Genomic DNA, 12,713 nt, shown 5'->3' with positions numbered 1-12,713 from the left:
CGGCAGCTCCACTTCCCATCCAGCTCCCTGCTTGTGGCCTGGGAAAGCAGTCGAGGATGGCCCAAAGCCTTGGGACCCTGTACCCGCTTGGGAGACCTGGAAGAGGTTCCTGCTCCTGGCTTCAGATCGACGCAGTACCGGCTGTTGCACGCACTTGGAGAGTGAATCACCAGACAGAAGATCTTCCTCTCTGTCTCTCCTCTCTGTATATCTGACTTTGTAATAAAAATGAATAAATCTTAAAAAAAACAAAAACAAACAAACAAAACAGCATTGTTGGCACACAAGCTATACAAACACAGTTTTCTGAATCAAAGAACCAAAGAACACTTGAGGCTACATGAGAGAGTGACTTAATACAACGTGTGCTGTGGGACTGAAGCTCCTAAGTTACACCCCACTAACGCAGAAGGAAATGGAGCAAGGGCATGCAAGGGGAACAGAGATCCTGGGAGGTGCCTCCTCCCCCGTTTGCTTATCCGTCATTGCCTGCTCAACAACACTCGCTTTTCAGATTCTTCTCAAGTGTCACAAAACGCACGCGAGAGAGGTGGAGCCCAAAAGCCCAGGGCACTTAAATGTGGCCTTAAAGATGTGGTCGGCTCGGGTCTGCTCGGGTCCCATGGGGTTGCGAGGCCAACAGGAGGAAGAGGGTGGCCCTGTCCCAGATTCCACTAACTGGGACCTGCCTGCCAGCCCCATCTGCTCCACTGATGTCCAGCGCAGCCGGCAAGGGCTAATAACACGGGCTCCAGTTCCCATCTCCCCAATACCCAAGTTCACTTGCATTTCTTGGGGGGCCTGGAGGGTTGCTAATAAGATAAACGGGGCAGGCAGGGAGGACTATATAGGTTTGTCCAAGAGAACCGTCAGGAAGACTGCAGGCCTACTTACTTCACTTTGCCATCAGGGAAACAGACCTTGCACTTGGCAGGACTCATGTTGGCTGCCCTGCTGGCCAGTCCCACGGGGCTTCTGCAGGGAGGAGTGCAGGGCATGCACCCCCTAACTCCTGGAGGCTGATCTCTGCCAGGGTCCCAGCAAGATAAGGAGCCCCAGCTCTAGCAGAGCCTCTGGCAGGCTTCGGAAGCTTCCAGCTCTTCCAGCTGCAGCTGCGGCAGGTACTGCAGGCCCGCTCTGCACTGGCTCCATCCCCAAACCCGCCCTTGGTCCAAGTGACCTAGGGTGACGAGCAGCCTTGGGCCAGCCCCGCCCGGACCACGCCTCCTAGGCGGACCGACCCCCACCCAGACCCAGAGTCCTGGTCCCGCCTCCCGGGCAGGACCCCGCCCTCCAGACTGACCAATCGAGGGACTGGAATCTGACCTTGGCTTCCCAAGGGGAGCTAGCGCTGCCCGGAACTGTCACAAAGACTCCAGGCTGCTCTCCCCCAGGTTCCTTCGCTCTCCAAACTGGCTTACCCTTACCACTGGGGCACCCACACTCCATTAGGAAGGGGTGGGAAAATAGGGGAAATTGAAATGTTAGGGGCCTGTTGTTGACACGCCTGTTGTCAACTTAACTGTCTGACTTCCCTTTTCACTCAGCCCTCCCCCTTCGGCAGGCACAGGTCTGCCCCGGATGGGGAGGGGGGCGGGGGATGCCAGGCTGGGGTGCTAAGCTGGCTCCTAGGAGATTCACATCGGTCCGCTGAGGTCCCCTGGCTTGGTTCTCACAGCAGCCCTGCTGCTTTATCTCTTCCCCTCTATCCCCTCTAGAGACCAGGAAACGGCGGCAGCCTGAACCCAGACACCCTGTTTACAGAGGAGGAATGCACGCATGCGTCTTCAAGCATCATTATCCTGCGCAAGGAGGACCCAAACCACAGCCTAGAAAACAGTGCCATAACAATGAATGACGCCTGTGTTCATAGCCAGCAAAGCAAAAAGCATAATGCCAATGTTGGCAAAATAATAATAATTATTGTCATCATCATCATCATCATCCATTCACAAGGCAAAAGGCACGGGGGTGGGTGTTTGGCTTAGCATTTAAAATGTTGGGGTTCTATATAAGATCACCTAGATTTGGGTCCCCACCCTGGCTTCTGACTTCTTCCTGCTAATATCAACTGTGTTAGTTTCCTGTGCTGGGGCCCCTACCTCCCACATAGTTGACCTGGATTGTGTTTCTAGCTCCCAACTTCACCCTGGCCACAAGGGGACTTTTAAAAAGTTCATGGGAGGGCCCAGCACAGTAGCCTAGTCTAAAATCTTCACCTTGGCATGCGCCGGTGTCCCATATGGGCGCCAATTCTAATCCAGGTGGCCCCACTTTCTATCCAACTCCCTACTTGTGGCCTGGGAAAGCAGTCAAGGATGGCCCAAAGCCTTGAGATACTACACCTGCATGGGAGACCTAGAAAAACCTCCTGGCTCCTGGCTTCAGATCAGTGTAGGTCTGGCAGTGGTGGCCCTTTGGGGAGTAAATCAACAGATGGAAGATCTTTCTCTCTGTCTCTTCTCCTCTTTGTATATCTGATTTTCCAATGAAAATAAAATAAAATAAAATAATTTTTAAAAGTCATGGGAAACGGAATTAAAAGGCAGGTATATTGGGTTCAGTGTTGTGGCGCTGCATGTTAAGCCACCCCTACGACGCCAGCATCCTGTATTGGAGCATGGGTTCAAGTTCCTTTTCCAATTCGGGCTTCTGTTGGAGCATCTGGGAAGGCAGCGGAGGATGGCACCTGCCACCACCCATGTGGAACACATAAGGAGCTCCCAGTTGCTGGTTTCAGCCTAGCCCAGTCCCTGTTACTTTAGCCATGTGGAGAATGAATTAGCAAATGGAAAAATCTCTGTCTCCCTCCCTCTTTCTATCACTCTGCCATTAAAATAAATAAAACAAAATAGATCTTTTAAAAAATAAGGTAAATTATTAAAAATTTATTTTCAAAATGTTTGAAAAACCAGGGCCAAGTGAAACCATGGCTTACAAAACTAGCCTTGTGGGGCCTTGCGCGATAGTGTAGTTCAAAGTCCTCACCTTGAACGCGCCAGGATCCCATACGGGCGCTAGTTCTAATCCCGGCTGCTCCACTTCCCATCCAGCTCCCTGCTTAGGGCCTAAGAAACCAGTCAAGGACAGCCCAAAGCTTTGGGACCCTGCACCCATGTGGGAGACCCGGAAGAGGCTCCTGGCTCTGGCTTCAGATTGGCTTAGCTTCAGCCATTATGGCCTCTTGGGGAGTGAATCATCGGGTGGAAGACCTTCCTCTCTGTCTCTGCTCTCTGTATATCTCTCTTTCCAATAAAAATAAATCTTAAAAACAAAACAAAAAACTACCCTTGCATATTGAAGCACCCTCTTGAATCCTGGCTACTCCAACTTCCACTCCAGCATCCTGCTAATCATCCAGATGATGCCCCAAGTGCTTGGGCTCCTGATATCCACGTGGGAGACCTGGATGGAGTTCCAGGCTCCTGACCCATTCTCGACCATTGCAGCCATTTGGGGACATGAACCAGCTGGTGGAAGATTCTCTCCTTCTGTATCTCCCTCATTGTTATCCCCTTTCAAATAAATAAATCTCTAAAAACACTTTTGATATTCCAGCTTACTTTTTCCATAGGTGCATTTCCCATTAACTGTTGCAGACCCCTTCTGTTTATGACTATACCCGAGCAGGTATTGGGCACAGCAGTTAAGTCACTGCCTGTGAGGTCCGCAGCCCCTATCAGAGCGCCTGATTCTAGTCCAGGCTCCTCGGCTTGCGATCCAGCTTCCTGCCAACACACACCCTGGGAGGCAGCAGGGAATGGCTCAAGTCCTCAGTTCCTCCCTCCCAGTACAGTTTAGGGCTCCCAGCTTCAGCCTGACCCAGCTCTGGCTGGTGCAGACATTTGGGAATTCAACCAGTAGATGGCAGATCTCTGTCTTACAAGTCAAAACAAGCAGAAGCCCCATTCCATTCTTCACTACTCCCTCAGTTACACACATACACACCCAGAAATACTTCTAGGGAAAACACAGAGAAGGAGATTTTTTTTTAATTACACCAAAATAAATTTTGAAACCCATTTCCCACAACCTCTTTTATGTGCCCTAAGATATAGAAGAAGTAATTTTGCTAAAACAGGGAACTGCTGCTTCAGGGAAAAGAAAGAGGGAAAAATGTCCGCTGTCCCAAATTCTGCAATCATTTTGGCCACCACCTCTCCATCTCAATTTCCCTTCCACAAAGAGTACGGTACGGGCCTGGCACAATGACTCAAATGGCTAATGCTCCCCCTTCAAGTCCCGGGATCCATATGGTGCCTGTTCATGTCCTAGCTGCTCCACTCCCCATCCAGTTCCCTGCTTGTGGCCTGGGAAAGCAGTACAGGACAGCCCAAGGCCTTAGGACCCTGCAGCCGCATGGGAGACCCAGAAGAAGCTCCTGGCTTCAGATCAGCTCAGCTTTGGCCGTCATTGCAGTTACTTAGAAAGTGAACTAATAGATGAAAGATCTTTCTCTCTGACTTGCTTTTTCTCTGTAAATCTGTCTTTCTGCTAAAAATAAATACATCTTAAAAAAAGAGGAAGAGAGAGAAGAACTCAAAGGTAAGGTTCTTCCTTTTCTTGACAACCCCCCGCCCCAGAAAACATGTTTAGGCTCTAAGAGGTGATTGGAAAATGGGGTTTGTGCCATTCCTTGCCTAAATTAATACAGAGGAAGTGAATTAATTCATAGAAAGATCCTTGGAGTTCCATTAAGGGAGACATGGGTACATTTACATATAATCCAAAATGCCATGACCTGCTTGGCTCTGATGGCAAGATAAGGTGCATGGAGCTGGGCAGCTCCCACTGGGAATGTCACTTGGGAGTAGGACGATGCTGGGTGTCCTGTGTCCAGCCCCTTTCCTGGTGGCCCTTCATCTCCAGACTCCATCAAGCCACCCTGGGTGTCCCTGGGTGTCCCTGGCTCCGAGGTCGGCATCACTCACCAGCTGTCACCTTTGTGATCTTGACACATGAGTGAGTGGTGCCAGGGAAGAAAGGCCCAATCCTCCTGTGTGCCTTGGACTTTATCCATTTATCAGAGACGTCTCACCTGCCTCTGCTGTTCCCCCAGCTCCTCCTCCTCCTGCCTAGACACAGGTTGTTCTACCTCCAAGGGCACACCCGGCCGGAGTTCAGGAGCAGCCATAACCTCAGGCAGGGACTTCGGGACAAACCCTGCCCAGCAGAAGGCCACTGATCTGCCTCTGAGTTGCCTACTCACCACCACCACTTGCTCAGACTCAATCTCAATGACCCACAGAGGTAGGCCCCAGTACTCTGCTGTTTGCAGAGAGCTGGGCTAGTGGCGGGTCCTGGGCCCTTCCCACAACACTGTGCACTGGCTCACATGATGGTGACCACCCGTGGATGCTGCTTTCAACACTGTGCTCACGGCAACTCCATAACACCTGATCCTGCAACACCATGGCTCGGTCACTGAGGAAGCTGTAGAGCTGGATTTGGACATAGTGGCTGCTATGATTTGGACACTAAATGCCCTCTAAAGGACCCCTATGTTAAAGACCTAATCCCCCTGAATGGGAGGAGGTAGAAACTCTAGGGGGTGGTGCCAGAGCCAGAGGGCATGTCCTTAGCAGGGTTGTTGTAAAAGACCCCTGCTGATGGGACCAGTGTGATGGCTCAATTGGTTAATCCGTTGTCTGCAGAGCTAGCATCTCATAGGGGCTCTGGTTCATGTCCCAGCTGCTCCACTGCTGATCCAGCTCCCTGCTTATCATCGGGAAAGCAGTAGAGGATGGTCCAAGTCCTTGCGGCCCTGCACCTACAGAAGAGATCCAGAAGAAGCTCCTGGCTCCTAGCTTTGATCAGCTCAGCCATTGTAGTCATTTGGGGAATAAATTATAAAAAATAAACACTTCTGCTGAATAAGCCTTTTTCTGTCCCACTCAACCCACACAAGCACCCCCTGGGTGGCATCAGGAGAAGAGCAAACTAGTAAAAGGCAGCTTTGAACCTGGTACTCTCCTCAGCCACAGCCAAGGTGCACAACCACCCCACTGTGTGCTTGACAAACATGGGCTCAAGCCGAGCAGCCATCTTTGGAAAGCTTTGTTTCCAAGGCTGGGAGCTGGCATTTTGCCAAGTCATGAGCCATGTGATTTCCAACCAAACCTCAGGAGCTGTTTCCAAGTCCAAGGAAAGGCCAAGCCCAAGGAAAGGCCAGTCCCCGCCCTGAGAAGATTCCAAAGGGTAGAGGATCAGAGGAGAGAGGTCTGAACAGACAACACATGGCCTGTCCTTGCTTCCAGGGGAAAGGAGAGGAGGGGTGAGCTTGCATAACTACTGCAAAGCAGAAGAAAATTCAAAACTAGAGACTCCAGGTCCAGCCTCCAAGTGACAAGGCATGTGCAAAAAAAATTCCATGAAAATAAAAATTCTGCTGCAACAGAGCAATAGCAAAGTGACTGCCCTCTTTTTACCTGTCTATCCACCCATCCGAACATCAGTCCATCAGTCCATCCTTTCATCTAATCGTCCATTCACCCATTCAGCTATCCGTTCACATGTCTACCCAACCATCCATCCATCCATCTGCCCATCCATTCCCATCCTCACCCACGTAGTATTTTTCATGTTCTAGGAATATAGAGTGTTGTCTTTGTCAAGGTTGCGTGACACATGTCACTCATGCATCTGGCAAATGCTCATTCACAGCCTACCATGAAGCAGCACCAGGCAAGGCACAAGGAAATAGACATTACCATGAGGACAGTTGTGCCTGTGTGGAGGTGGAAATTTGGCGCAGTGAGATCGGAAGCACCCAAATGAACAAATAAGGAAATTAAAGTGTCGTGAAGACAATAAATCAGAGTGGCCAATCACTGGGGGCCTGCTGGGGGATAGGGACAATCCTTGGAGGAGGTGACGTGACGGCCAGGAGCTGAGAGCAGAGGCAGGAGTAGCCGCAGAATTATCAGGGTCTGGTACACATGGTCCCCCTGGTTGGCCATCCTGCCCACACTGCTGCTGAACTGGTAGGAGGCCACTATTTCAGACTGAATTTATCCTGTTTTAGGCCCCAGCAGACCCGACCAAGATGGTGCCACTCATGCTAAGTGTCACATAATCAAACTGAACTTTGAGACCAGCATTCAAAAAATCCAAAGACTTGAAACAACCTCACAAGTTGACCTGGGTATGCCTGGGAAGTTCCCTCTGGCTTCACTCCATCAGAAAAGTAACTCCCATTTTCTGCCTAGAACATTCACCTCCTCAGCTCTGCTCACATGAGACGAATGGCTACCATATTTGACATTACAGTTCTAGAACATTCCATCATGGCAGGTGATTCTGTTGAACCACTTTAGGCTAGTTTCAAAGTTGCCTAGACTGAGAGCTCCTCTCTGACCCAACCACATGGTTCCAAGACAGATCCCTTTGGGTTACTCCCTGGACTTAGCACTGGACACAGCCGGAGAACACCTGACCCGTGCACCTGCTTCTCCATCTCCCTCCTGGCTGGGCTGTGGGCTCCACTGGAAGTAGCAGCCACAGATGTCTTGCTTTCCATTGGTGCGCTCTTCACCAGCAGGCCTCTCCTCAGGCCTCAGCTTCTTCCTCTTTGCTGAGCAAGCCCTGGAAATTCATACCTCACATCACCCCAATGCTCACTTCTCCCCTCATCCATGCTGACGTGGCCATGCTGAGGACAAGCAAGACAGGTAGAGGGGAGATGATGGTGGAGATCACAAGGCAAGGCACACTGGCATATGGAATGTGGGTGGCACAGCTAAACAGCCCTGGCCTTGCAGCCTCCTAGCTGTGTCTGTTGGGAAATGGACTTCTAATCTCGGAGACTCAGCCTTTCTCCTCTGCCAGCCTTGGGAGATCGTGGATAAATGGGTAATTTTTATGTACTGCAGGGAGGAAGGTAGGGGAAGACCTGAGGGAAAATTCAGGAAGGAAGATGGGGTAAAAGCTCTGGTTGGGGGAGCTACAAGCCCAGGAAAGGAGCAGGGGACAAGTTACCTCTTGTTATGCACCTACTCCACATACTTATTATATGCCTCTTATTATGTACCAAACTCCACATACTTTACAAACATTGAACACATTTAATCCCTTCCATATTCTGTTGGGGGAAGGCACGGGCATGGGGGAGTTGAAGGGTCATCCCTGAGATCACATCGTAGGGAGTAGCAGACCCAAGGACTGAACCCAACCCTATCTAATGCCAAAAGTTATGCCCTGTGTTCCAAACTCCAAAATATTATCTGCCTTTTAACCTTTCTATTATTTTCAAGGATTTATTTGAAAGGCAGAACGACACAGAGAGAGAAAGTATCTTTTATCCACTGGTTCACTCACCAAATGGCTGCAATACCCAGGGCTGGGGCCAGGCAGAATTCAGAAGGCCAGAACACCTGTGTCTCCCATGTGAGTAATAGGGTCCCTACATCTGCGGCCTTCCCAAGCACAATAGCAAGGAGCAGGATCAAAAACAGAGCACCTGGGATTTGAACCAACAGCCAGCCTTACTAGTAGCAGTTAGCCCACTGTGCCACAACATTGGCCCCTTAACCTTTCTAGAAACTCCGCAGAGTTTGTTTGCAGGTGCTCGTATTAGGAACATTCACTTTTTCCTCTGTCTCCAGCTTCCACTGCCCTGACAGCAGTTCTGGTTAAAACCAAACCCCCTGGCAACATGCTTACAGGTGGAAGAGCTCACCCAGTTTTTCTCATGTTTTGGGGGTGGGGGGTAGAAGGGATGCTTTATAGGAAAGACCACAGATCCTCCCCAGGACAGGTAACAGCCTGGAAGGACAGGGGCAGGAGAAAAAGAAAGGAGCTGTCTCTGGCTGGTGGTCTCTGTTCCACTCTCAGAAGCTCTCAAGTTTCCTCTGCTATCATCCCAGAAATGTAGCACCCCTTGTTTAATTTGTGGATAAGGTGGGTGTGGAACCCAGTCACAAAATGGAGTCACTTTGGTTCAGGCCTGCATTAGGTTTGTTAATCTGCTCCTGATGCTTTTGTACAAAATGCTTTGTCAGCTTCCTGCTCTTTGGGCCAAAGCACAAGATACAACATGCCCTGCCAGTAACCCTTGGTTTCAGGAACTAATATTGGATGTCTTGCTACCCCCATTGTTCCAATGGCTGCCTCCCATGGCTGCCCAACTCACCTGGTCCCGACAGCTGCCTAACTCACCCATTCTATAAACATTCTTGTAACCCTCATCCCAGGGTCACTCTCTGAAGGAAAGGAGAACTGACCCCAGCCGGTTGGTCTGTTTACCTGCCTTCTCAATAAACTTTGCTGCTTTGCAGAGTTGTCTGGGCTGCACTTCTTGAAGAGAGACTCAGGTTGGATGCAACAGGGAAAAGGTTGATAACAACAAAACAAAAACCAGGTCTCAGGACAGCACTACCTGTGACAACTACGCAGGTGTTGTTTTCCAAACTCCACTGGAGTGGAGAGACTATGGTACTGGGATTTCTGATCTTTAGGCACTGCTTGGGAAAGGCTCAGTGTTCACTAGCTGTATCGTGAATGAATGAATGAGCGAATGAAGAAATGAAAGTCCCTCCAGGAGGCAGGGAGATTGGTGCCTCCCTCCAGACTCCCATTTGTCACAGCAGCTGTGGCTAGCCTCAGTTTGCCTTAGCTTCAATGATACACTCCAGGCCAGGTTGCCTTGCCCAGGGAAGCTGAGGATTTTCTCAAAGCCGGCTTCCGGCTTCCAGGCAAAGCCTCCTACACACACAGCAGGTGATCAATGACTGATGCTGAGGGGAAGGGGCTCTGGCTTGACCTTGTCCCAGCAGCAAGGTGGGGAGGGGAAAACACCTTACCTCATTTGGGTCTCAGCTTCTCCTAGTGTTGGAAGCCCCTCAGGGGACAGGATCCCCAGGCTGGCCCGGCTGCCCTTCCTGGACGAGATGCGGAAGGCAGTGGCACCCGAATCCTCATCGGAGGAGTTGTCGTCAAAGGAACCCAGGATGAAGTTGGTCATCAGCTGTCTCTTGATGTGTTCTTGCTTCTCGTCCTCCCGGGATGGGACACAGGCTGCCAGTCCCTGGGGCTGAGCTGGGCCAGGCAGTCCATTGGCATCTGGGGCATCCAGGTGTTGAGTCCCCATCTTGCTGGCCTGGGTTTCTGGGGAGGGCGATACGTTGTTGGGAGAAGAGGGGGGTTTGGGGAGCTTCTGCCGCGAGGTCGGGAGTGAGTTTCTCCTGCGGCCAGTAGCATGGGCGTCCCTGGTGCCCCGATGGGGGGCTGGCTTAGGTTTGCCGTTGACCTGTGGGGGCTCCCCTGAGCCTTCTGCAGCTGCCAAGGGCTCCTGGCTCAGGTTGGAGTTCCCCAAAGGGGGACTGCTGGTGACTGGCTGAGAGTCCGTCATCTTCCCCCAGAACTTTAACCAGGAAAAGGTCAGGCAGGAGAGAATCAGGCCACACAGGAAAAGCAACAAGACCATTCAGGAAATCTGCAGAGAGAGGAAGGAGGCAGGTCAGGGTGCACGTAATGCTGTCATTTCTCCCTGCAGGAGCCACGGCGCGCCCTGGAGCACTAGGGCTTCATGTCCCTGAGAAGCCCCGCCCAGAGTGGTGCCATGGGTGGGGCGCTCCTCCCAGCTCTGCCCACACCACACTCCATGTCCTTGACCCCCTGCACCCCAGATTCCTGCCCCTCCCTCAAGTTTCTACGAAGGTGTAAATGTGTCCCGTGATGCATTTCTTGGCAATTACATTAATCAGCTTCTCAATGCCTTCCCAGCCTACTCCAGAGGAGTTTCTTAGGAAGGAGATTCTTCCCCTGGTTCACAGTTTTGGAACCTCATGGTCCAAGGCTGGGCAAGCTCCATCAGCCTGGCACCCAGCAAGGGTACAGGGGCAGGGAGGACCACAAGGTGATCTAGGAGCAGAAGGGCACAGGAGTCCAACCCTCCCCCTGCCTGCTGTGGTCCTTGGAAGAGAGGACACCGTAGCTCCATGCACTGTGACTGGAGCATGGGGGTCCATCTTGACAATCTGATTCCATCCCATCACTTCCCAAAGGCACCGCATCCTCTCCACTCTTTACTGTTGTCCCCAGCTTCCAGATGCCACATTGGATCAAGCCTCCATTCTTAATACATAACCTGTGAATCTACTGCCCTTGAACACAAGACCCTAGGATATAAACATCTGCACACATTTGGACAGGGAAGTCCTGCGGGGACCACAACAGAAAACTCAATCCCCAGGGCAGCAGCAACAAGTGGTGAGGGCAGGGATTGGAGGGATGGATCATCCTAGGAATGGAATTGTGGTCCCAGGACTGTGTTTCTTATGAAAGCCAATGCAGCCCCATCCTGCTGCTATCTGTCATGCACTCTCTGCCCCTTCCTCCTTCCATCCCAGGGTTGAAGCAGATTCCTTGGCCTTCTGGCCTCTGTGGTTGTAGAAATGAAATCTCAGCTCTCAATGAAGTAAGGGAGAGCTGGTGAGCACATCACAATGCTGGTTGTATGCACGCATGCATGCGGAAATGAAATCAGAGACGGTGACGACAGTTCTAGCAGCGTGACTCAGAGTGCCAAAGAAGCAGAAATAAGCCAAACACCCATTAGCTAGTGAATGGAGGGATAGAAGAGGGTTCTTTCTCAGAATGGACAATGACTCACACAAGTCAAGAATCACTGGTCCATTGCTGCGCTGTGGATGAATTTTGAAAGCACCTGCTAGGGAGTGGACACCTGGTGTGGAGGTTGGGACACCCCAGTGGAATACCTGGGTTGGATTCCATTCCCAGCTTTGACTCTTGATTCCAGCTTTCTGCTCTTGCATACCCCGGGAGGTGGGAGATGACGCTGGCTCAAGTCACTTGGCTTCCTGCCACTGGGGGAGACCTGGACTGAGCTCTTTATCCAGGCCTGAGCCTGGCATCTGGGGAGTAAACACACACACCTGCACCTGCATCTGCATCTCTAACAAATACTAAAAAATCTAAAAAGAAAGCATGCTAAGTGAGAGAAGCCAGCCTAAAAGATTGTATAATCATCTACAAATGAAACAACCAGAATAAGCAAACTCATAGAAAGATCTGTAGTTGAGTTGGGTCCAGTGGATTGGAGACCCTGTTCTCAAAGTGACTGTGGCAATGGTTGCACAGCCCTGGGATGATTATGATTATGATTATTGTACTTGATGTAAGTGGACTGTGCTGTGTCAATCACATCTCAATAAACAGTCATTTTTTAAAAAAAAAAAAAGTCTCTTAACTATTCAGCTGGCGCTCTGTATCCATAAAGTTTTTGAAAATTGAAAAATGTCTGAAGAAAACATATGTGTGCACTGAGCACACTGACCCTGCTCCCTGCCAGGAGTTCAGTGCGGATCTGCAGGCAGATGGCAGGAGCCCGGCAACTTGAGCCATCACTGCTGCCTCCTGGGAACTCCTGTGCTGCAGGAAAGCTGGAGTCAGAGGTTGGAGCTGGGATGTCAGACCTCGGCACTGTGCTACATATGAGATGCACATCTGAGCTGCTAGGGCCACTCCATGGCGAGAAAAAAAAATTCTGTATTCAAAAAGCCAAGCTAGGGAAAGGCATTTATTTGGCTCAATGGGTAAAGTTATCTTGGACCACCTGCATCTCATATTGGAGGGCCTAGTTCGAGTCCTGTCTCTTCTGCTTCAGATCCAGCTTCCCACAGATGCATGCTCTGTAAGGCAACAGATGCTGGCTCGAGTGCCTGGGCCTCCCATGTGGGAGACCCAGATGAGTT

The 12,713-nt window shown here is 50.9% G+C and overlaps 1 protein-coding gene across 2 annotated transcripts in view; it reads right to left on the bottom strand.

The window, feature by feature from the left end:
- Window positions 1-12,713, bottom strand: part of ACACB (acetyl-CoA carboxylase beta) — a 98,021-nt gene that overhangs the window by 67,134 nt on the left and 18,174 nt on the right. Inside the window, exon 2 of one of the 2 annotated variants that reach the window (XM_004591920.2) lies at window positions 9,801-10,432. In XM_004591920.2, coding sequence (XP_004591977.2) covers window positions 9,801-10,423 — 623 coding nt within the window. In that variant the 5' untranslated portion in view covers window positions 10,424-10,432. Of the gene's footprint in view, window positions 1-894; window positions 1,094-9,800; window positions 10,433-12,713 lie in introns of those variants that run through there. The other variant, XM_058656533.1, reaches the window with a different exon arrangement.

The sequence above is a fragment of the Ochotona princeps genome, chromosome 29 (genome assembly GCF_030435755.1).
Source record: "Ochotona princeps isolate mOchPri1 chromosome 29, mOchPri1.hap1, whole genome shotgun sequence".
Taxonomy (NCBI): Eukaryota; Metazoa; Chordata; class Mammalia; order Lagomorpha; family Ochotonidae; genus Ochotona; species Ochotona princeps.
Note: the sequence above shows the minus strand (reverse complement) of the source record. Positions and strands in the feature narration are given on the sequence as shown.